Source organism: Triturus cristatus, chromosome 8, assembly GCF_964204655.1.
Source record: "Triturus cristatus chromosome 8, aTriCri1.1, whole genome shotgun sequence".
NCBI lineage: Eukaryota > Metazoa > Chordata > Amphibia > Caudata > Salamandridae > Triturus > Triturus cristatus.
The window spans coordinates 1,034,563,468-1,034,586,984 of record NC_140591.1 but is presented as its reverse complement, the minus strand read 5'-3'; the positions used below and the strand labels follow the sequence as shown (position 1 = coordinate 1,034,586,984).

General features: G+C 44.4%; 1 protein-coding gene across 1 annotated transcript in view; it reads right to left on the bottom strand.

The window, feature by feature from the left end:
• Positions 1 to 8,274: 8,274 nt before the first annotated feature.
• Positions 8,275 to 23,517, bottom strand: part of PUDP (pseudouridine 5'-phosphatase) — a 758,189-nt gene continuing 742,946 nt past the window's right edge. Inside the window, exon 4 of the mRNA XM_085622590.1 lies at positions 8,275 to 8,561. Within this exon, the coding sequence (XP_085478716.1) occupies positions 8,385 to 8,561 (177 nt within the window). The 3' untranslated portion in view covers positions 8,275 to 8,384. The remainder of the gene's footprint in view (positions 8,562 to 23,517) is intronic.

The following is a 23,517-nucleotide window of genomic DNA, read 5'->3' as shown; positions in this document are numbered from 1 at the left end:
TTAAGCGTTCTTTCTCCCTAACTCCTATTCAACAGGAAGTTGCTCGACCTCCATGATATTCCGTAGCTTATGATAATATTTCATAATGTATTATTATTCTTGTGTTACTATTATATTGTTTCATACAAATTAGGTGAGATGCATTATTTTATTGGTTATACTGTTATCTTATTGCTTTGCCATTCGAACCTAGTCATGTTTGCATGAGGTTTTATACTAATTGACTTCCTTTTACTCTTTCTTTTTCTATTTATTTATTCTTTATCATAACATTGTATTCTTATTGCTTGTTTTTCTAATAAAATCACTTTTTTGAACTCAAAAAGAGTAAACAGGAGGTTTCTTGGCAGTGGCAGAAGAGATGTTCATTGAAGAAATGAATTATCGGTTCCTTTATGAAGAAGAGAGCAGACCTACACCTGTTCACATAGATTGTTGTTTAAGATTCTAGATGTTATCTTTTCAAGGCTTGTCTTCTGGTCATTTCTCAAACCGGAGAGATAGGAATAGAACATGTGTATTAACCCCTCATGTGCTTACAGGATGTTGAACAAGACATAAAGAATGAATGTGTCAAAAGCTGTTCACACATAGAGATGCACTGGGGGCAACTAGGTCCCTCACGAATGAACAGAAGAGTGTTATCCAGGACCATGATGGTCACTGCCCTTTTCCTGCATCATGCTTTGAAGAATGACTCATAGGTATGTAGGAGGGAGATGACTGATTTGTTCTTTAGGCGGATGGTGACTGCTGTCTCTGATCTTTCTAACCAAGAGTAGATGTGATAAGCTGCTAATTGGTGGGGTTGTAAGGGTCGAGGAAAGCGTGTTTTAGCAAGGCTTTATCCAGTCTTCAGTGCATTGTGGAAAGTGTCTTTTGCAAGCAAGGTTATTACTATGCTCAGGTGGGTATGTGATTGCTTATCCCAAAGAGGTCTATCAGGGTTGAGAGGATGTTATCTTCATAAGCATTGGTTTTCAGTACAGTAATACGTCAGAAGTAATTCAGGGTGATCCGCATGAAGGCCGTTCATTTAGTTGTGCTGCAGGAGGGGGGAACAGACTTGGTCCTCATTTATTTGATGTTGTAATCACAGTGTGTCTGATGTTGCTGGTTTTTCCTGTGGATGAATATCATTGCACCTTTGACTTGAGAAATTGTTTGAGGGATTTGGTTTCAAAGCGATGCAGTCTTTCACAATCGTGAATATGGATTTGCTTCTGGTTGTGGCTCCACTGATTATTATAGTGTAGTATGCAGCTTTCATTGTAGCGAAGATGTTTCTATAAGTAGCATAATAGCTTACATTTTTTAAAGGATTTTGGTTTTTTATTTTCTATTTGGAGAAGGTCTGTTTTCCGTGTTTGAGTTGTTTGAGGTACCAGGATGTGGGGGGCTTTGGTTTCTGGGTGTGTAGTTTCAGAAGGGCATTTGTACCATTGTTGCCTTTTAGGTTGTTGTTGAGTGTATCCAGAGGGATGATCACTTTTAATATGGAGCTGGCTATGCTTGCCTTGCTTGTGACATCTAGCTTAAGGAAGTTGATGTGGATGTCTTTCAAGACACTGCACTGTTGAGGCTCCGTTTTGGTTACCCATTGAGAGTGGATGACACACTGCTTGAGGATTGTGATAGCTGCAGTCAGATCATTAAAAAGGGTTTGAGTAGTAGCAGCTGAGGATCTTCATAGAAGTGAAGGCAAGAACAAGACATTTGCCTTTTTGCGTTGTTTTATTCACCCGGTATACTACATCTTGCTTCCTCATTCTGAAAGTTTGAAGTCTTTGAGGAAGATGTGATTTGTATGATTGATAAATGAGAATGTGATTAGACTACCTTCAAATGTTACTGCTGTACTTTATCAACCAACTTTCATTCATTCATTCATTCAAGAGGTCTGCGATTTCTTTGATCAAGGTTTTTCTGGCACAGTGAACACAGTATTCAGGTGGTATGTGGCTGTCTGGGAGGCTGAGAGGGGGTGGCAGAGGGTGAGACCTCCACTGGGATGAACGCTCCTGGAGAGCACAAACCTTGAAGGAATTGAAGAGGACAGCAAGGACTCCTACAATGTTTTGTATTCAGTCATTGCAGTGTATGAGGCAAGATTTGGTGGTTAGGACATCTAGAATATGTTTGGCAGTAGATAAGAACCGTTTTACTCTGATGATTACTATATATTGCTGAGGTGTGGTGATGATATCCTGTCACATGAGCTGGGGGTTAAAAAAGTGCTTATTCTTTTTAATTGTCTGGTATTGCCATTTGCTAGGCCAGGCCATCGAGATATAGTTAACCACTCCTTGTAAAGAGCATTCAAAAGACAAAGTCTACAATAGAAAGTTTGACTCGTTTAAGCATCCTTGACTCTCTGAGATATTATGAGCAAGCAGTCCAAGAGGGTTGTGTGGTTGTAAAAGCAGCATGCATGTCCATTTATGGTGTTTAAGTAATGTAATCTGTAACTGTCTTGATTTTTCAAAATGCTTGACCAAAGGATCCTGTGTGGTAAGAGATACAGGGTGCCTCTAGCACCCGAGGTAATATTTTTTTTAATCACTGCTTCTCTCGGAACTTTGCTCATATGTTCATACTTTTAGAAGATCATCTACTCTTGCTCATGAGCTCACTCTGCACCTGCTCATTATTTTACTGAAGCCTCCCTTACATGATTTATTCTAGAAAATTCATAATATGGAAATGTATGCTTCTTCTCACCTCTGGGAGTTTCAGTCCATGGCAGATACTGCAGCTTACTTTTGCTCCATTTTTTTTACTCACAGATTTTAATAAGTACATTTTTAGACTTGGCAGGGAGAGGTAGCATGGACTGGAATGGACCTCCGCTCTACAACTCAGTACATGCCAAAGGAAAGACAGAGACCACTCCATAGTGTGCATGGTTCTTTTTCTGTTGTACGGATCCTACTAATTCAGTAATACTGTGCGTTTGGGCAACATAAGTATCGAAACTATAGGGGGCTGTGTCCGTGCATACAATCAGAATATAATCAGAATATGTTGAACTAGTTCCTGGCTAGCTCACAGGGCGCCATCTGGACCCCTAAACCTTACAGGGTACCCAATGGAGTCTGCAACCTCATAGCATGACAACCCTAATTCTCCCAAGGAAATCGTGGGAACAGATCTATCCTAGCACAAGAAATAATAATAATACTTGGATTTGTATTGCGTGGCTAATCACCCATGAGGGTCTCTAGGCGCTGTCCATAGGCATGTGGAGATTAAGTGATTTGCCAAAATCACAAGATGTTGAGCCGACATCGAGACTGGAACCTGTATCCCCAGCTCCGAAGTTGACAGCTTCGGCCATTACGTCATACATCCTCACCCATGAAATTAGCATTTCAAACATTTATTGAAGCAATTGGATTTTTGTGTAAAATACGTGTGCTGAAATTATAAGCAAGTCATAGAACAGGCACCCGTCCCTCTCAGGAGAGTGATGGAATTCAGATGGGCTCGATTTCAGGCATGGGCCAAGCGCAACAATCCATTGAAATGCGACTCTGTTGAAAAAAGTCTTGGTGCAGTTTTTGTAATAAAACTGGTCCTATTCGTTCTCTGTCTGAGATCTGATCCGGCTGTCAATGTTGATTCTACTCACCCACAGCTGTTGCCGAACAGACGGCACCAAACAAGGCCAACCTGAGCAGTGCACTCTGTCCATTGACAGAATATTGTACGGTATGATAATGTGCCTACGAAGAAATGGAAGTGTACACAAACCCTTCGTGAGTACACTATCTAGTATATGCATGCATGCAAATATGTGCTAAAAGTCGGTTTAAAAAGATGTCAATTTTAAGCATGAGCTTGCAAAATGTAAGTGTTTGTGCTCAGGGCATACTAACCTCACGTCTCCCACTCCTTATCTGTAGGATGACTGAAAAGATTCATGTGAAACCTAAAAATATACTCAAATAAAAGTATAAATTGCTCATCAAACCTAAAACTCTGAAAAATATCTTTACTTTAATGACAAAGCACAAAGAAAGATAAATAGCATTAAAAGCCAATTTAAAAAAAAATGTGATTTATATCTGCATAATAAGAAATCAATTTTTGTATTAAAAAGCTGCCTAATATAAAAAGCTCTTGAAACTGCACGAATGTTTAAATGTTCTCCATCAGTAGAAACAATGTTGTTTTCAGCTTCTGCAGATCATGTTTTCATTGACCCCAATCACAAGTTCCAAAGAACAAACATGCTAGTATATAAATCAATCAGCAGCAGCTGAAGTTGTGACACTTAGTAGTGCATCTGCATAGGAAAATCCAGGAGTTGAGGCATTAAGAGAAGGCTCATAATTAGGGCTCCCAGTTTTCCGTTTTTACTAATTTTTTGCAAATAAATACAGATAGAAAACTATTTATTTCCTGTTTGTATTTATTTTTAAATACAGAAAAATACGGAAAATAGGCCTTCTTTGGTTGATTTTTTTTTTTCCTTCGTTTTACATTTTATGTTACGATTTGTTTTTTTTAATTTGTAGTGACTAATGTACTAAATCTGGCTATTATTTATCAAACATTTCCATTCTGTTTCTGTTTCCTAAGCTGTATCTCTTGATTACCTCTTAGTGGGTTAGCTCTGTAATCTGTACAGATCAGAGCGAGAAACCTTAGTAGGAGAGTCGGAAAATCAAATACTGGATTCATTATGTCATATTGCATAAGGGATAAATGGGGTCAGAAACGTGCATCGTTTCTGCATCGGAAGATGACATAATTCGTTTCTAAAGATTACGACAGAGCTGCTGCTATCTATCCCGCAGCTTCAGCTGTTGAGCTTTGGCGCGCACCTCAAATGGAACTCTGCAAACGCGCGCGCGCAGGAGTTTTGTTCCTCATGGGCACTCATCAGTGTCGTAATCCCTCAAAGATGGCAGGAAACGGGGCCAGAGCAGCGGAGGGAGAAGTAGATGCCACGCACGTGCAAGAGGCAGTGCTAGAGTCCAGCCGCTTCCCTTCTCATGGTGAATCTGATACAAAACAGCAACTTTCATCAAACTATTCTATCTAGGTTACCGTGTGCTGAGTTCCACTCAGTGCCAGAATGGGTTCGTGGTTGACACAAAAATGACAATATCTTTTTACCAAGCTTAGACTTATTTACTGTTACACATTACCTTGACTGGAAACTCTTTATTGAACGATTTCGGCATCATGAACATCAGCTGCTGCACAGGCCCAGCAAAGGCATGGTGTACAGTAGAACAGCCGCTAATGTCCAACAATGGGCCTTTTTGCATTTTAAAACAGCCTACTATAGACTTTCCTACTAAACTGGGCTCTGTCGTCATCATACTTTGTTTGATGGACACATAGCGGGAGTCTTTTTTACAATGAATATTCAGACCCATTTTGATTTACCCTTTACATTTTATAGGCTAACCGTTTATGGGGAACATGCAAATGATGTTACTGTAGAAATCGGTTTTAAAGGAAGATAAAAAGGTCAAGCACATATCTTTGAACAGAGTCATAATTGTTCTTTTTTCTATCTGAACAGAAATGAAGCACTGATGGAACTAGAAAAGGCCTCTCTTAATGCAAACAAATCAATACACAAAGTAGTGATGAAATACCATGATCTCCTAAAATACAATTGTAACATTTTCCTCAACTCTTGCTTTGTTATCATTAAAAGATTGTCCCACATAAAAGAACTGCAAGTTTTGAGTACTGTGTTTGCATTTGTTAAAATCGAGAAGGCTTATAGAGTCATACACTTGCATAGGTTGTGAACTATGAGGCTGGGACTAGACAGCATTTCTAAAGACTTGCGAGGCAGACTGATTACTCTTTTCTGCAAATCGAGCACTATTGATGGGATCTAGTGAAAAGTGTCCCTTACAATTTAGCTCTTCTTCATGCTCACAATTAGCACAGCTGTGGCATCTCTCGACACAATACGGCATAGTTGTGCCGCAGTATTATCTGTGGTGTTTGGTCAACTGTGCCGACAGGCTCATCACATAATTACGATCAGTGCTTAATTTGTAAAAGTGAAGTGCCAGGGCCTCATCAGGAGGCCGCTGCAGCCTACACCACCCTTTGTCCCTGCTCGTCCTACCCATGACAATGCCAAACCAGGTACTAACCATCACAGTCCTACAAGTGCGACAATTCAGACTATTTCAGGCCCCAAAAGCTAAAAGATTAGCATGGGCGGCAGGTATTAGTTATTTTTAACATATATTGAATTAGTAAACAAGTGTTGTTGTGCTCACTCTAAATCAGACAAACAGCCCATCATGTGGCAGACTGTCATAGGTGCCAATGCTGTCAATTAAGTGCGGGCGCTGAGCACCGGAAACCACCGGCTCAAATTATGCACTGATTACGATGAACTAAAACTATGGTTATTGTCATTCTACTTGGAGAGACAATACAGTTTCCCATCAGAAGAACAAGGATGGACAAAGAGCATTTTCTTGATTAATTCAATGGTGTCTGAAGGGATAGTTGGAGATTTGGCACTGTACTGCAGAAGAAGAACGTAATTGATGAAGGTATGGCAATCAAAGTCCTATATGTTAAAGAGGGTTATTTAATGTCAAGTACTGGACGTCGTCACAAATTCTTTTTAGTATTATTTATTATATCATGCCCATTTCATTCAAACCACAAACAAGAATTACATATTTTCATAATTTCCAGACAGATCCAGCTTGATAGGAGTTTCAACTAATAAGGCCCAGGCAGTATAAATCTTTAGAATATCAGCAAATCGTTTTTTGGAATGTTTCCTATTCTAAATTGCTTGCCAGTAAATGTAATATTAACTGAACAGCTTAATATAGAGTTCCAAACATCTTTCTATTGTACAACATTACTGAAAATGGCAAAGTAAAAAAAAAGTAATTATCTCTGATGGGGGGCAAAGTTGTGAAAATGAGGCTATGTAATTAATTTACTTCCAGCCCTATGTAATTCAGAGGTTGCTGCCCTTGTTCTCGCAGTTTGACAACTACCTATTGGTTGTCGCACTGATTAAAACAAGGCTAAAAAGCTTCAACTGACAATGGATGTTTTTTTCCCAGAATCTCCTTAAGGTCTGCTTTTTTCAGATTTCTTCCGATGGTCACTGATTGTAGGATTCCATCGACTCTACTCTGAAATCTTTTTTGGGCCCCATTACCGTCTGGCATTAAAATGCATTTTAAGCGTAACGCCTAAATATCTTCAACCCAAAATCTGTATAATGTCCATCTTTATTCAATTTGGGAATCTTTCTTCATACAGGACTATCACTCTGGATGAAGATACAACACAGTTTATAATTTGGAAAGGGAGCTCATAGTGCTAACATTATTGCACCTAACACATCCTTAGTAATTTCTGTCTGCATTTTTAATATGCAGCGTCTTGGTCATGTATATCCACCATTGACATATTAGAGCAGACAACATTTGTGTAATTTCTAAATGTTTCAAAGTAAGACTATTGTAATGTTCTCTAGGTATCAAATGTTCACTCTTAACTAGACCAGCCAGCCTACCTATTTAGAGGCACCCAACGTTACAGCTCTGCTAAGCCGATCGAAAGGCCATTCAACGATTGCCTATTCGAAAAACTATTAAAGACACTGTGTTTCATCCATTGTGTCCTCTATAGTAACTCTTATTGTTACATTTCCAAAAGATTCTTAAAGTATACTCCATCTAGATTACTGCTCTCTTTCTCTTCAGTAAGGTTATACATCCCTTGTTTTCACAGAGCTCGTTTTGGCGGCAGACCTTTCCGCTCCAGGCTTCTCTGGCCTGGAGAACCTTGCCAAAGTATGTACAATGTGCACCTAATCACGTAACATTCAGGAAAGGTCTTAAAACCAGGCTATTTCACAAATATAATGCTTCTCATTTAGAATCCTCATTAACTTTTGAGCAGGGAGACTGTTCACTGATAGTGTGTTAATAAATCAAAATAAACAAATACATTGGCTTTTCTGGTCCTCATTCCAGTTATGGAATGCCTAGATGTGGTTACAATGGTTGATACTACATATATAGCGATTTGTTAACTTTATTTCAGCTGATTACGGTTTCCCGTCTATCTTCTCAGCCATTTAAGCACTTGTCCAAATAACACTGTTATGTAACACAAACAACACACAATAAAAGAAACCAATTTGTTAATCATTTTATCAGTGGGTGGTGTAGTTCTTCTCAGAGTAGTGGCTGGAAGGTGTGTGGGGTGTGTACAAGATGAGTTTGAGAGCAATAAATAGCAATACTAAGGAGACATATTCCTATGCCTTTTATTTGTAACTTTCCACTGTTGGAAACATTAATAAAAAATTATACCAAAGAGGAGCCTTCTCAGAGTAAAAAATCAAATTCAATGGAACAGCTTTAATCATATGCTGGTAGACCAAACAGTTCAGGCTTAAAATCTTCCAAAGACTTCAACACCACTGTAGCGTCCTTTGTAAGATCTCGGTTCAGATTTTCATCGGGGACCATGACCACCTGCATCCCAGCTGTCAGTGCTGCCTGAACCCCAAAGGGAGCATCTTCGAACACCAGGCACTGCACATAAAAACAAAAGAAAAGAAAAATAAGATTTAACACATGCACAACACAAAAACACGAAGTTGAGCAAAGCATTTCAGGACTACTAAAATAAAAGGCATACAATATATATATTATACTTTTACACCACTCTAAGCTGTTAAAAGCTTCACGATCCACCGCTTGAAATAATGTTCTGGAAATAGATTTGACACACAGGATTCACAGAATTTAAAGTGAAAGCGGAAGTGAAACTACGTTAATGGTAGGTACTACTTTTTAGTCAACATGATTAGTGTTATAAACACAGATGAATATCAAAAAAAGTGAAAGTGAAACTTTGCATATTGTTGAAAACTAAAACAGCGATGGTTAAGCATTTACTAAAGACATTAACTTTCCTGCCTTAGAACATGTCTATTGTCTTATGTTGACTAATGTCTGGACTCCATTTTGTATTGTTATGTCTCCACGTGTTGTGCACGAGAAGAGTCCTTCCTTCTCCCTAGTTGCTCTTGTAATCTGCCTAGTAACAGTCTATAAATAGCTCCTTTGTCCGTCTGGCGCATGCCCAGACTTGACCACATCTGTTATCAGTTAATCCTTGCTTGACCATGTTTTCGCGGGCTCAGGAAATTGGTTACTCCGCCCACATATTGGTTCTGTATCGAAAATGCCCATAAAAGGTAAAAATGCTCGCCTCATGATGTATCCACCCATTTATGAGCCCCTCTGTTGTGTATAAAAGGGGACCGTGTACGCAAGTTCTTTGTACTACTCTGTGCAATACTGAAGAGTGTTGTATAGGTTGTAGGACCACCCTTAAGGGTTAATAAACTTTGTCTTTGTACTTTGCAGTTTCCGTGCCAACTTCCTTGTAGCTTCCATTACAGGAGAGCGAACCCTTGTATGCTGCGGGCCTAGCTGGGGCCTGTATTCATCAATATGGCAAGTACTACTTTATAACCAAACTCAAGTGACAAAACTCGAAAAATAGCAAACAGGTTTACAGACTTTCATCCGATAAGCAACTGCTTTAAATTTCTGAGACCATAGGAAAAAAGCAACAGCTTAAGCAATATTACTTAAAGGAGAGGGCACTCCCAGGTAAGTATTGACCAGGGTGGAATCAGAGAGTCGCGTGGCGAAGTTAAGAGCCCTACTCTACCTAAGTCAAAACCTATCTGGGAGAGCCCTCCCCGTGGTATAATAATGATGTTGTGAATAACCACTTTAAAACTTGGGGTGAAATACCCAAAATTGTTTGTTAGGTGGTGTAATTATCATGGGACTATTTAGGAAAAAGATTACAAGAGCCACAGCTGTCAAATTGTTGGGTGATAACTTTTGTCCCATTAATTTTGTAATTAATGCCTGGATTTGAGGCTTCCAAAAAGGTGCTCACAGAAAGGGTGACAACTGATTCTCATATTAATATAAACCATCTGTTTATGGGCATAGCAATTTTAATAATTGTTGGAAATTCTAAGGTGATTTCACCATATGAAAAATGTTGAGCGCCTGCTTGGATCTGATGAGTAAGGTTTTTGAGAAAGTGGTGCTCACACATGATTTTCTTATGGCAATGATGGTAAGTGCTTTAGAAGTTCAACGAGGACACATTTTCAACAAATATATTCCTCTGCCATGAGAGGGAAAAGTTTGATATGTCGAGTAACACATGCATTTCCAACAACAGCCGCAGTCAGTTAGCTGACACGTCAGTATTCTACTGCAGCTTCACCACAGGGTTCCAATGAGCAACAAGAACACTAGCAATCTAAGTTTAGAAGTAGTGTGTGGCACACTGGTAAGCCATATTGCTGGAATAGGAGTTATAGAATTTAGAAGAATTCCTACAGAGAACACTGCAGTAAATGAACACAATTATTAATTTAATTTTGTCATACAAACTACTGTGGGGAACACTACAATGATGACACATTTTCTATAAATTCTTAAATATTTTAATCATCCATGCCAGAAATATGTCTGGCAAGCTGAGTGAAACATACTTTCAACAGCAGCAGCAGTCTGTCAGCTGATTCCCTTGTGGTCATCTGTAACTTCACCACAGATTTCTAATGAACAACTAGAGTGCTAACGTAATATCTTCATTATAAAATGGGTGCCAAGTTGCTGAATAGAATGTGTTCAATTTAAAGACTTTTCTGTGGAGGAAGCTGAAGCAATTAGCTTCAAGGTGTTAAGGCACAAATGAAACCAGCAGGTTACAAATCTGTGAGGAAAGGCGTAGATTTATAGTCATTTTGGCATAATATATTTTTTAAGGTCTAAAACTGCTTAATGAGTGATCTCAATTTGAGTCCAACATCCTTTTTCAACATATGTTTCCTCAGACCACCTACCCTTTCTCGCTTAATGTGTGGCAGTAGATTTTTAGAGGTACAGGAAGTTATTTGCAGCCTGAGCTCGTATTTAAAAGGAATAGATTTGCGTTCCTATGGATAGTGAGACCCTTCAAATGAGTTGCTGTTTGGACATTTAATTTTTATTTATCTTTTTCTCATTTCATTTTGTCTTTAGTTTCACCTTCCAGAATGAGTGTCCTCTGGCCTTCAAGTAATTTTTATTGTGAAGTAAATATAAGGAAATTATAAAACACATTTAAAAAAATAAAACATGCATAAATATATTGTCTATAAAAATGTGCCGTATATCTTATAGACAGGGCCACTGGAATTATGTGATTGTGTGGCTGCTGCGATTTTCGCATCATTATAGATTTGCCACATTAGCCACATAATCCACTGCTAAAAATCCGCTGTATAATCTGCAGGTTTTAACCCCCAAAAACATTTTTTTTCTAGCTCAAACCGTTAAACATTTACTAAAACACAGTGACACGTGTTGCCACGCTGTGAAAGGCCCTTTCATAGGTTGAATGGTCACCCTTATGTTGCTTATTGCTATGTTTGGGTCTTAAACCGGTAATAATCAGGTGCAACCAATGCCTAGACACTGTTAACAAGTGTAAAAATTACAAAATTATGAAGTAACACTGTCAAAAATTGTGCCGAATTATAATGCATAAATTGCCTTTTCTTGCCGCATAATTTAGCCAACCCTGAGGCATAACATGGCCCTCTCTTACCGCAAAATTCCAGTGGCCCTGCTTATAGACAACTGCAAAGGTAATTAATGATTTTAAAAAAAAATAAGTAACGTAAATCAGGTAGAATACTGATGCCACTTTAATAAAAGACCTTTAAAGTATAATACAAACAGATCGAAAACAATGTTTTCAGGGATTCATTCAGTCCTCAGATAAGAACCATTTTCATGTTCATGTTCAGCAGTTGGTGCGGGACAGTGGATGATTCCAAAGCTCTCATCTCCAGCAGCAAATCTCCCAGTTTAGGTACAGTCTGTGACCTAGAAGAACACTCTAGTGCTTTATTAAAACTGTCCTTTTCACAGGTAGCTTTTATACTAATTAGATGTTGTGATAGTTGTGGAAATCTACCCTTGCGTTCTTGACTAGCGCTGACCAAGTTCTGCTACGAGATGTGAAAACAATGCATATGCGTTCGTAAATGCTAATATTGCATTGCTGATGTGGCTATGTCTGCAAGACTTTGTGCTATCACTATGTGTAACACCGAGCACTCATTCACTCATGTACGATTGTTAATCCTGTTTTGTTCCTTCTCTCCTTTCCCAAAGGTAAAACCTAATAAAAACATGTTTAAAAAGGTGTTGTGATATGTGGGTTGTACTGTAAAGTGGCTTTCTCTTGTAACAACTACTAATCTCCTCTGTAGGTATCGACTTGCTAGGAAGCAATCAAAATGCAGCATTTTCGGTAGTGTACAGCTGTCCGATATACAATTGTGCACACAATTGTTGTGATGTCCTCTGCAAGAAAAACCACTAGACAGGGGAATCGATTGGCTGAAAATGTTCATCAAACAGCACCTTGGGATTAGCAGGAAAAACATTGTATGGATTTTGACTTGTGACTGACTGTAAATAGAAGCGCACGAATTGCTGACTGAGTAGCCGAATGGAACTCAATCCCGGTTTTATCTTACTTTGTAAAAGCGAAAAGTAACTAAATAATTGTGTTGGTCTGCCAAACGCCATTCTCTTGACATAGGCGCTTGAATGCAAGAGGTATGGAAATTCTGTACTTAGCGGCTATTTGCTTTTGTTTGCCTCAGTTTGTGTGAAATGTTTGAAGAATTGAAAAATGGGCATTAATGGACAAGGGATTACAGCTCTATTTAGCAGAGCATTGAATTCTGAGCACACAATAGAATACGCATGTTTTTCTTATCCACAAAAGGTAGCAGAACACAATACAAACTGCAGCGTTGCTTTGATTCGCTAATATGACAATAGAACACACACGCTTACATATAAGAACATATGAATTTGCATTAAAATTAGGCTATATTTTTCTATGTTGTTTTCTTCAAAATACTGGCACTGCCATAATCTTTTGTCTCACCTGGTATTGTGGAAAATGTCCTTAGAAGCCCAATGTCATATTTCAAAAATAAGCAAGAGAGAGTATTGAAACCTAGCAGTGCACTTAAAAGGACTGAACAAAAGAGAGTGCACAGCCTTCACCAGAACAGAACTCCGGAAATTCATGCCATTTAGAGGTATTTGCATAACTTTAGGTGATGCTCGTCGTTTAGAAGGCACGTTGCTCTGTGGCCTTTACATGTATCTGAAGCAGTCAAAAATAAATAAAGTAAAGTTGAGTCACATAAGAAAGTAAGGAAGTTGGAGTTAAAAAAGAATCCAGTAAACTACGTGTTTGGATTTTGTTCCGTGTCAGTGTTCATATTTGGGTAGAGTCTGAGTGGGATGGCAGGACGTTGTAAATGTATTAATATAGCGCTTATTACCCACGACCAGGCGTTTAAGAGCTTTACGCTGGGAACACGCTGCTCCAGAAGCCAAGGTTAACAGCGAGTCCCGATCTATTTGCTACAATTGTTTTTTGGGGATTAGTTGTATATGCTCACGTAAATCATGCCATACCTTCACCCCAGTTTATTTGAGGTAGCTTAAATAATAGTCGTTAGGTGTTATTAGTGATGAAGTGCAGATGTTTGATGAGGTTAATAGATGATTTAGAGGGAATAAGGTAATATTAGGTTGTTGGAGTGTGACTTTTAAAATAGGAGACATAATACAGAACAAAAGGTAGAATAGCATAGAGGTATCCCACCGCCATATAAATATCATCAATCAGGTGTAAGCAGACGCTTAATGTGGGTGACAGAAACATTTGTATAACATGTCTTGCAAAAGCAAAACAGCACTTTTCCTCACCCTCATTTTTAGCAACTATATTGATTATATCGATCAGGTATTGCGAGAGCCAAAGGCAGCCTCATCTAGGGTACGATATACTTGCACCTATTATGCTTGGTGTGGGTGACAAATACCTCATTTCAAAGGCTGACTGATCATTAAAAAGAATTGTAAGAAATTGGGTTACTGGTTGACTGGGTGTAAGCCCTGGTCAAGCAGCAAACCCAATCCTTGTCAGGGTGAGGCACAAGCAAACCCCAAATGAAACTATGCTCAACCCTCTGGTCCCTTGGCGCAAAGCAGTCAGGCTTAACATAGAGGCAATGTGTAAAGCGATGTGTAAAGCATTTATGCAACACTTCAAACAGTAAAAACAGTGACACCACCACACAAAAACGACCCCCACCAAGTTAGAAAAATAGAGCTTAATTTAATATATAAAACTAGACCGAAATGGCAAAAATCCAATAAGCTAGACTGGAGATACTGATTTTTTTAAAGATTTAAGTTAAAATTTATTTATTTATTTATTTATAAATTTATAAAGCGCCTGGTGACCCGGAGGCATCCCCGCGCTATAGAGCTGTGATATCCCAAGAGGAGGGGGGACCGGAGGATTATTTGGGGAATAAGAAAGTTTTTAGTTTTTTCCGGAAGAGGGCGTGGCAGGGTTCCAGACGCAAGTGGCGAGGCAGTGCGTTCCAGCCTGAGGAGGCTTTGACCGAAAAGCGACGGCCACCGGTCCGAGCCTTCTTAAATTTAGGGACGATGGCCAAATGCTCGTCGTCCGAGCGCAGTGCCCTAGGGGCTTTGTAGGGGGCGACAAGGTCTTTCAGGGCGGCAGGGCCGGCACCATTAATGAGTTTGTGACTGGTGCACATTGCCTTAAACTCGACTCGTTGGCGGACAGGGAGCCAGTGCAGGGCCTTGAGGGCTGATTTGGCAGAGGCTCTGGGGGGGAGGTCCATTATAATCCTTGCCGCGGCGTTTTGTGCCCGTTGGAGTTTGGCTAAGGTAAACTCCGGTGCACCGAGGTAGACGGCGTTGCTATAGTCGAGTCTGGCTAGGATGAGCCCTTGAACCAGCAGTTTCCTGGATATTGGAGGAAGGAGAGGGAGAATTTTTCGGGTTGACCGCAGGAGGCCAAAGCATGATCCAGCGGTCTTGGTTGCCTGGGTCTTCATGGTGAGGCTTGGTTCCAGCCAAACGCCTAGCGTTTTGACTTCTGACTTTGGAGTGGGTATCTCACCAAAGGTGTCCGGCCACACCGAAGCGGGGATTGATGACCATTTGTTGCCCAGGAGCATAATTTCGGTTTTAGAACCGTTCAATTTAAGGGAAGATTCGCACATCCAGGAGTAGATGTCTTGGAGGCAGTTCCGCAGGCTATCTGGGTGTTTGTCCAGCTGGGAGAGGGAGACGACAAGTTGGGTGTCGTCAGCGTAGTTGACAATTTTGATCCCATAGGGGGTCACGACGTCTTCCAGGGGGGCCATGTAAACATTAAACAGGGTGGGACTAAGCGAGGACCCCTGCGGGACTCCACAAGTCAGTGGAAGGGGGTCTGAGCGAGAGTTGCCGTCCCACACCTGAAATGAACGGCCTGATAGGAAGGAGTTAATCCAGGCGTGTGCTGAGCCCACAATTCCTGCCCTGGCCAGGCGATGTAGAAGGACACGGTGATCCACCGTGTCAAAGGCGGCACTGAGGTCCAGGAGGATCACTGCCACTGATCCTCCTGAATCCAGAATGCGCCTTGATTCCTCAATGACGGAGAGGAGGGCTGTGTCCGTGCCCTGGCCGGGCCTAAAGCCAGTTTGAGATGGGCGCAGGATTTTGTTGGTCTCAAGGAATTGGGAGAGTTGGGAATTAACTAGTTTCTCCGCCATCTTGCTGATGCAGGGAAGGAGTGATATGGGTCTATAGTTAGACATATCGTCAGGATTCAGATGGGGTTTCTTTAGCAGGGCTTTGACAACCGCATTTTTCCAGTTGGGCGGCACTGTGCCTTGGCGCAAGGAGATGTTAATGAGATCCCTGATGGTGGAGTCTATGCTGGGGGCGGCAGCTTTTAATAGTCTGGCCGGGGCTGGGTCAAGAGGAGAGCCGCTTTTCATTTTGGCTAACGTGGCGGAGACCTCAATGAGGGAGGTTGCTCTAAAGGAGGACAGCCGCGGGCTGTTGATCCAGACCTCAGTATCAGTGGAGATGTGGGGGGTGATGCTGGGGAGAGAGTCCAATATTCGCGAGATTTTAGAGTCGAAGAAGGAGGCAAAGTCATTACTTCTGTCTGGGGGGGCATGGGAAACGGTGGGTGCTGATGGAATGTTGAGGAGTTCTTTGACAATCAGGTACGCTTCTTTTGTGGAATTGGTGGCGTTTTGTATTCTGTTGTCATAGAATCCTGCCTTAGCAAGTTTGAGAGCTGATTTGTAGCGTCTAACTGCACTATTGTAGAGGTCTTTGTTACTGTGGAGCCAGTCCTTTCTCCACTGCCTCTCGGCCTTTTTGCACTCTTTGCGTAGATCCCTGAGGTCAGGAGTATACCAGGGGGCCTGGCCTTTTATCCTGTTTTTGATCTCCCGATTTTTTATGGGGATAAGATTATCGAGAGTGGAGGATATCCAGTCTCTGACTTGGGAGTCGGCGGTGGAGGGGTCCTCAGAAAGACTGGGGGTCGAAGCGTCCAGGGCTGTGGACCAATCCTCCACCGAGAGTCTGGCCCACGCTCTGTCTCTGGTGAAGGTGGGGGGTTTTTGAGGCTTTTTGAAAGCTCCAGGGAGATGGGTCGTGACTAGAAAGTGGTCCGTCCACGGGAGGGGTTGGGAGTTAATGAAAAGGAGGGAAGGGATGTTGGAAAACACCGGGTCGAGAAGGTGCCCTTTCGTGTGAGTTGGTTCAGAGTTGGCGAGAAGCAGACCCAAGGCCGCTAGGTCGTCAATAAAGTCGGTTGCCCCAGTGTCAAGGGGATCCTCGAGATGGATGTTTAGGTCGCCTGTTATAAGGAAGTTAGGTGTCAGGTGTGCCGCGGAGGAAACGGTTTCCAGGAGGGCGGCTGTGAAGGGGCCAGAGTGGCCGGGCGGCCGATACACCAGAAGGCCTGACAGGGAGTTCGTCGAAGACAGCTGAATCGTGAAGAGGCAGCTCTCTGAGTCTTGGATCGCGCAGTCTTTGGATCGACAGATAAAGTGGTCCCTGTGGATAATGGCTAAACCACCTCCTCTACCTAGGGGACGGGGTTGAGACATGATGAGGAAGCCCGGGGGGAGAGCTAGGACAACGTCAGCGTTGGAATGCTCCGTAATCCAGGTTTCTGTGAGGAAAAGTATGTCCAGTTTAAGGTCGACAATAAGATGGTTGATAAGCAGGGCATGTTTGGGAAGTGATCTGCAGTTAAGGGTCGAGATTTTAAGGACAGGGGGAGGGACGGGGGGTTTTGGAAGGGAGAGATTGCCTGGTTTGCATTTGTCACAGCGGCGAAAAGGGACAGTGGGGTCGTGTAGTGCCAGACATGAGCTGTTTTTAGTGGGTCTAAGGCTGAGGAGCTCTCTGCGGGAATAGCTTACCTTAGAGGCGGCTGGGACAGGCATATAGTCTGGCCCTAGGCCCGGTCGTGCGCGGACGGGCGCAGACGGGCTTGCCTTAGGCGCGCCTTCGGCGCGCAAACGGCGCTCCCGCTGCGCTCGTCCGCTGCGCTGGAATGGCCGACACATTTGTAGTAGATGTTAAGGGCGTGGCCTCGCAGTGGGCGTGGCTTCGCCTTCGACCGCGCTGGCGGTGTGGGCGTTTTCCTCTCAGGCAGCGTGGGCTCGCTGTGTTTTGGAGGGTCTAGGAGGGCAGGCTGAGCGCTTGACTGCAGCGCTTCTGCTCAGGGGAGCTTCGTGGTCAGTTACCGAAATTAAAAACAACAGTAAGTGAAAAATAGTGGTGACAGCGTTAAAATACAATTTTTTGATGCAGCGTGCTAACCTCCGGCTTTCCGCCTCAGAGGGAGTATAATCAGAAGTGGGTGTTGCGCTCTCGGGAGCGTTTAAGTAGTCCGGTGGGCGTGGCCTCGCAGTGGGCGTGGCTTCGCCTTCGACCGCGCTGGCGGTGTGGGCGTTTTCCTCTCAGGCAGCGTGGGCTCGCTGTGTTTTGGAGGGTCTAGGAGGGCAGGCTGAGCGCTTGACTGCAGCGCTTCTGCTCAGGGGAGCTTCGTGGTCAGTTACCGAAATTAAAAACAACAGTAAGTGAAAAATAGTGGTGACAGCGTTAAAATACAATTTTTTGATGCAGCGTGCTAACCTCCGGCTTTCCGCCTCAGAGGGAGTATAATCAGAAGGTGTCAAAACGAACAAAGCGCCAGCTCTGGATATCTGGTCGCATCGGACCGCAACAAAGTCACATGTTCAGGCCGGCTGCAATGGAGTGCAGGCAGGCTACAGGGACCGAGTTAGGCCCGCTGAATAAGGTACCTTAAATCCTGGCATGCAGGGCGATGTGTGGATCCGTGTTGAAGGTGCGTCGCACAGCCAACGCGATGTATCGGTTCAGGGATATGGTGAGGCTGAAATGGAAGGGCTGCATCATCGTGGAGGCTCCAGTTGACAGGGCTTCCAATCGAAGTCAGGTGTCAAGGATGCAGCGTCCAGTCGAGGCGATGCGTTGGTTTCAAAGAGTTGCAAGGCTGCATTGTAGAGTCTGGTGTCACTGTCAAGGCTGCTGTTGACAACAGATGCAAGGGCCGGCACCAACGATGCATTGCGCAGTCAGGGCGATGCGGTTGTTCAGAAGAGCTGGGATGCAATACAGGTCTTTGCGACTGGTCCAATCCAAGCAGCAGCTGCAATGCATTGGTTCTGCTAGGGTTTGCCGCAGGCAGCAGAAGAGATGCGCGAGTTCTGCCGGATCCACACTGGCTGGCAGAGCACTATAAGCCCTCTTCCAAGGGTCCAGGCCTGAGATGGCACCACTTGGCAGGGTAAACTCACAGATGGCAGAGTCTAGATGCAAGGTTGTTAAAAGCCTGTTTTGTCCCTGAGGCTTCGGATCACAAGACCAGCCAACTAGCCCTTGGAGTCACTCCAGGTCCTGGGTTCATAAGATGCAGGTCCAGTCCTTCTCACTCAGCCAAGAGGGCAGCAGGTCAGCACAGCGGGGAAGCAGTGCCTTCAGTGCAGCAGTCCAGTAGAGTGGAAATCCTTGTAGCAACACAGCAGTCTTTCTTCCTGCCAGAGTATATACAAGTCCAGAAGTGTACTGAAGAGTTGGTGTTTGAGGTCCAGAATGTATACTCAGTTGTGCCGTTGAAGTGGGGGAGAAGCTTATAGAATGTTCCCTCTGAAGTCCCCAGGCATCCTGCCTTCCCTGTACTGGCTCCAGACTAACTGCAGGGGAGTATGCAGCCATTTGTGTGGAGGCAGGACACATCCTATTCAGGTGTAAGTGGGGCCGAGTCCAGTTCCTTCCGCCTGTCCTGCCAATGATGGGCCATCTAGGCACCCCCACGCTCCCTATTGTGTGCGGCTTTCTAGGAGGAATACACAAAGCCCAACTGTCAGCTACACCCAGTCAGTGACCAGAGACAGGCTATAGGCACTTAATGGCTAAGGCAAGAAAATGCCAACTTTCTAAAAGTGGCTTTTACTGGACTGCATTTTAAAATCCAACTTCACCATAAGTTAGGATTTTAAATTGTGATTCCAGAGACAAAAAACACGAACTTGTCATCTGTTCCCATTTGGAACTTACACTTATATAATGCAATAAGGCAACTCCAATGTTATCCTATGGGGTTGATAGTCCCCGCAGAAGTAAAAAACGAATTTAAGAGTGTTTCACTACCAGGAAATGCAAATCTTAACCCCTTCAGTGCCACGCCCTTTCCCCCTCCTGTGTGTCACAACTCGGACCTTCAGCGCGGCGCGAGTGAAGCGAGCGCGGGGCGAGGGACTACATCTCCCAGCATGCGGAGCGGAAGGCGCGAACACGGGACCTATATAGGCCCCGCCTTCCTTCGCTCCGGTGCTTGTCAATCAAGACTCGAATCCCAACGAGCCCAGAACGCTGCTAGCGTTCTCCTTCGTACCGAGATCTATTCGAAGCTACGCAACTACCCTCGGCAGATCGTCACCACGAGGGACGAGGAGCCCCGACGCGAAGTACTTTCCCAACCCGCCGAAGGCACTTCTCCACCTTCCTGACGACCAGAGAGTCCTCTACGGAGTTACCGCGCCCAGCACACCGGCCGTCGCCGTGGAGCTTCACCTGCGCTGCAACGCCGTAAGTCTCCCGACTTCAACCCGACACTTCTCGCCCATTTGACCTAGGAGTTACCACATCCCCATCCTCACGGGCAAGAACGCAGGGACGCCTTATCCGGACGCCGCGTTCGCCCTCAAGGGGTTGTGGTACCGCTCCCTTGTTTTTTCCTTCCGGTGTACCTTTCCCGATTACCGGATTCTGCACTGTGCGTCAGGAACTACCGGCGTATAATTGCAGAACACTCCCTCCTTCCCGCTTGGAGCCGATTGAAAGGCTCGGAGAGCGACCAAGACATCTTTTTCCCTATGCGCTTGAAGCCGCTTGAAAGGCTTGGAGAGCGGCATAGCCCATAGAATCATTCCGGGGTCATCACGCTGGACTTGTGAGTACGGGTCTCAATCTTGGGGCTCTCTGTAATCTCTCCTGTGCTGTGGTCCAGTCCTGGTCTCAGTAGCTCACTCTGTTCTCTCTTTCCAGGGTTACCCGGGATCACGGTTCCCATCGGAAGATCACCTCACCCCCAAGAAGTCTTACCTGTCCCCTTTCCGGGGTTCCCTTCCGTTCCGTCTCCCCCTTTAGGTGGTGTGTCACGCTAGACGTGTCATTCAGGGTTCGGCGGGCAACACCACATAGGGGGAGGGAATTATCAGCATTGCTCCCGCTGTGTCCGTCGTACAAGGTGAGTGGTTCTCAACCTTGTATCTCAGATCCTGACAAGTTGACAAGCCCACGTATACGTACAGCCTGAGCGATGGATGCGGATACTACCCTGACCGCTATATTGGACACCTTAACGGCCTTGCGAGGAGAGGTTGATGCCTTTCGGGCAGAAAACTTCGCTCTTAAACAAGAGATGGACACCTATACACGTCATACAGCCCATGCATCTGCCCCTCGCCCCTCCTGAAAGGTTCTTTGGGGACCCAAAGAAGTTTGGAGTATTCATGGGGCAGTGTAGACTGCATTTCTTGTGCAAACCTGCTGTCTTTCCAACGGATCAAGCTAAAACTGCCTTTGTGCTGTCTTACCTCGGAGGCAACGCAGCGAATTGGTCTTTTCCCTTGATAGAACGTGACGACCCGGTATTATACCACTTCCCGAATTTCTGTGTAGAAATGCGACGGCTGTTTGATCGGAAGGGTCATCAACTGTCCCTGGATAAAGAACTCCTCACTCTCAAGCAAGGTACTCAGGACTTGCTTACGTACATTACCACTTTCAATAGGTTGATTGTGGAAACTGAGTGGCCCGAAGAAAAGAGGACGTCGCTATTTTATCAAGGACTAAGAGGGGAGTTGAAGGACGTCCTGGCCCAAGTGGTTCAGCTACCTTCTACGTGTGATGATCTCATTGACTTAACCGTCCAGTTAGACCACCGTCTTCTGGAGCGAAAGGGAGATAAGCTACGAGTAGAACCAAGAATCATCCCTTCGAGGCCCCGTGTTAGTCCCGAGGACCGAATCTCTCCAAGCGACGGCTCTGAGCCTATGCAGATCGGGGGAATTCGAGGCCCCCTAAGTCCAGCAGAAAGAGAGAAGAGGAGAAGTCAGAAGTTGTGCTTATACTGCGGGAAACCCGGGCATTTCATCAAAGAATGCAAGAGTCGGATGAAAACGGCCAGCCCAGGAGGATCAGTGCACAAAACCCTGTCGGTGGTTAACACAGAGGCAGAATATCCGGAAAACTAACATCCTCAAACAGGTTGGAGACCCCCTGTTTGAGGCCTACGGTCACTAAGGTCTCACCAGCAGTCGCTAACACCTTAGCAATCATCCGTAGCCCACATGAACATTTGTGCGGTCCTGGACTTACCCTCGGAGATATCAGTGGTTGTCCATGCCTTACTGGACTCGGGGGCAACTGGAAATTTTATAGACCAACAGTACGCCAGAGAACTGCATCTGCCTTGCGATCAAAAGGAGGCGCCTGAGATGGTGAAGGCGGTGGACGGATCTGCTCTGACGTCGGGTCCTGTGCGGTTTCACACACACCCACTCCGGATGCAGATTGGAGAAAACCATGTAGAACGTATACGTTTCGATCTGATCGATGCTCCCCAGTTTAAACTGATATTAGGAATGCCATGGTTGACGTTACATGACCCGCTGGTAAGATGGGCCGCGCGCACCGTGTCGCTGAACTCTCCTTTTTGTCGAGAGCACTGTACCAGGGAGGCAGAGAACAACGCCTTACCTAAGCCAAGTCCAGCAGCGATGCTCGCGAGTGCAGGCGTGGAACAGCAGGTGTGCTGTCTATCGACCCTACCGGCAATATATAATGAATTCAAGACAGTGTTTGACAAAAAGGAAGCCAGTCATCTGCCCCCCCACAGGGAGTACGATTGTGTTATCGAATTGGAAGCCGGGGCTAGCATTCCCTGCAGCCGGGTCTATGCCCTCACAGAAGCCGAAACAACTTACCTGCAGCAATATCTAGCAGACATGCTGGCTTCGGGATTCATACGCACATCTTCCTCTCCCGCGTCCTCGCCGATCTTCTTTATACCGAAGAAGGAAGGGGGATTGAGGGCTTGTATTGACTTTCGTGCCATTAACTGGGTGACCATAAAAAATCGGTACCCGCTCCCCTTGATTCCCGTGCTGTTGGACCAGTTAAAAACGGCCAAGGTCTTTACTAAGCTCGATCTCAGGGGGGCTTATCATCTGGTCAGGGTAAGGCGGGGGGATGAGTGGAAGACGGCGTTCCGAACGAAGTTCGGGCTCTACGAGTACCGAGTAATGCCCTTCGGTCTCTGCAACGCCCCCGCCGCCTTCCAATTCTTTATGGACGAAGTGCTGAGAGGACTTTTGGATGTCTCCTGCATCGTCTATATAGACGACATCTTGGTCTATTCTGCCTCCACGGAAGAGCACGTGCATCATGTCTCAGAAGTACTAGAGCGACTAAAACAATACTCCCTTTACGCAAAACTGGAAAAATGCCTATTCCACGTCCCTGAGGTAGACTTCCTGGGCTATGTCATCGGTCCTGGTGGAGTGTGCATGGATGACAAGAAGACACAAGCCATTATCCAATGGAAAACTCCCGCCTCGGTGAAATCCTTGCAAAGTTTCATAGGCTTCGCAAATTTCTATCGAAGATTTATACAGGGCTTCTCTCATATCATCCAGCCACTTACCAAATTGCTGCGAAAGGGAGCTACTTTCGAGTGGTCGGAAGAAGCGGAACGAGCGTTTCAGGCCCTGAAGCAGTGCTTCATTACCGCACCGGTGTTGCGGCATCCAGATGCGGCGCAGCCCTTCGTATTGGAAACGGATGCATCGCATTTTGCAGTTGGAGGGATACTGTCGCAACGCCATCCAGATACGGGCCAACTCCATCCCATAGCCTTCTTCTCCAGGAAACTATCAGCTTGTGAAATCAACTACAGTACCACGGACAAGGAGCTGCTGGCAATTAAGAAAGGATGTGAAGAGTG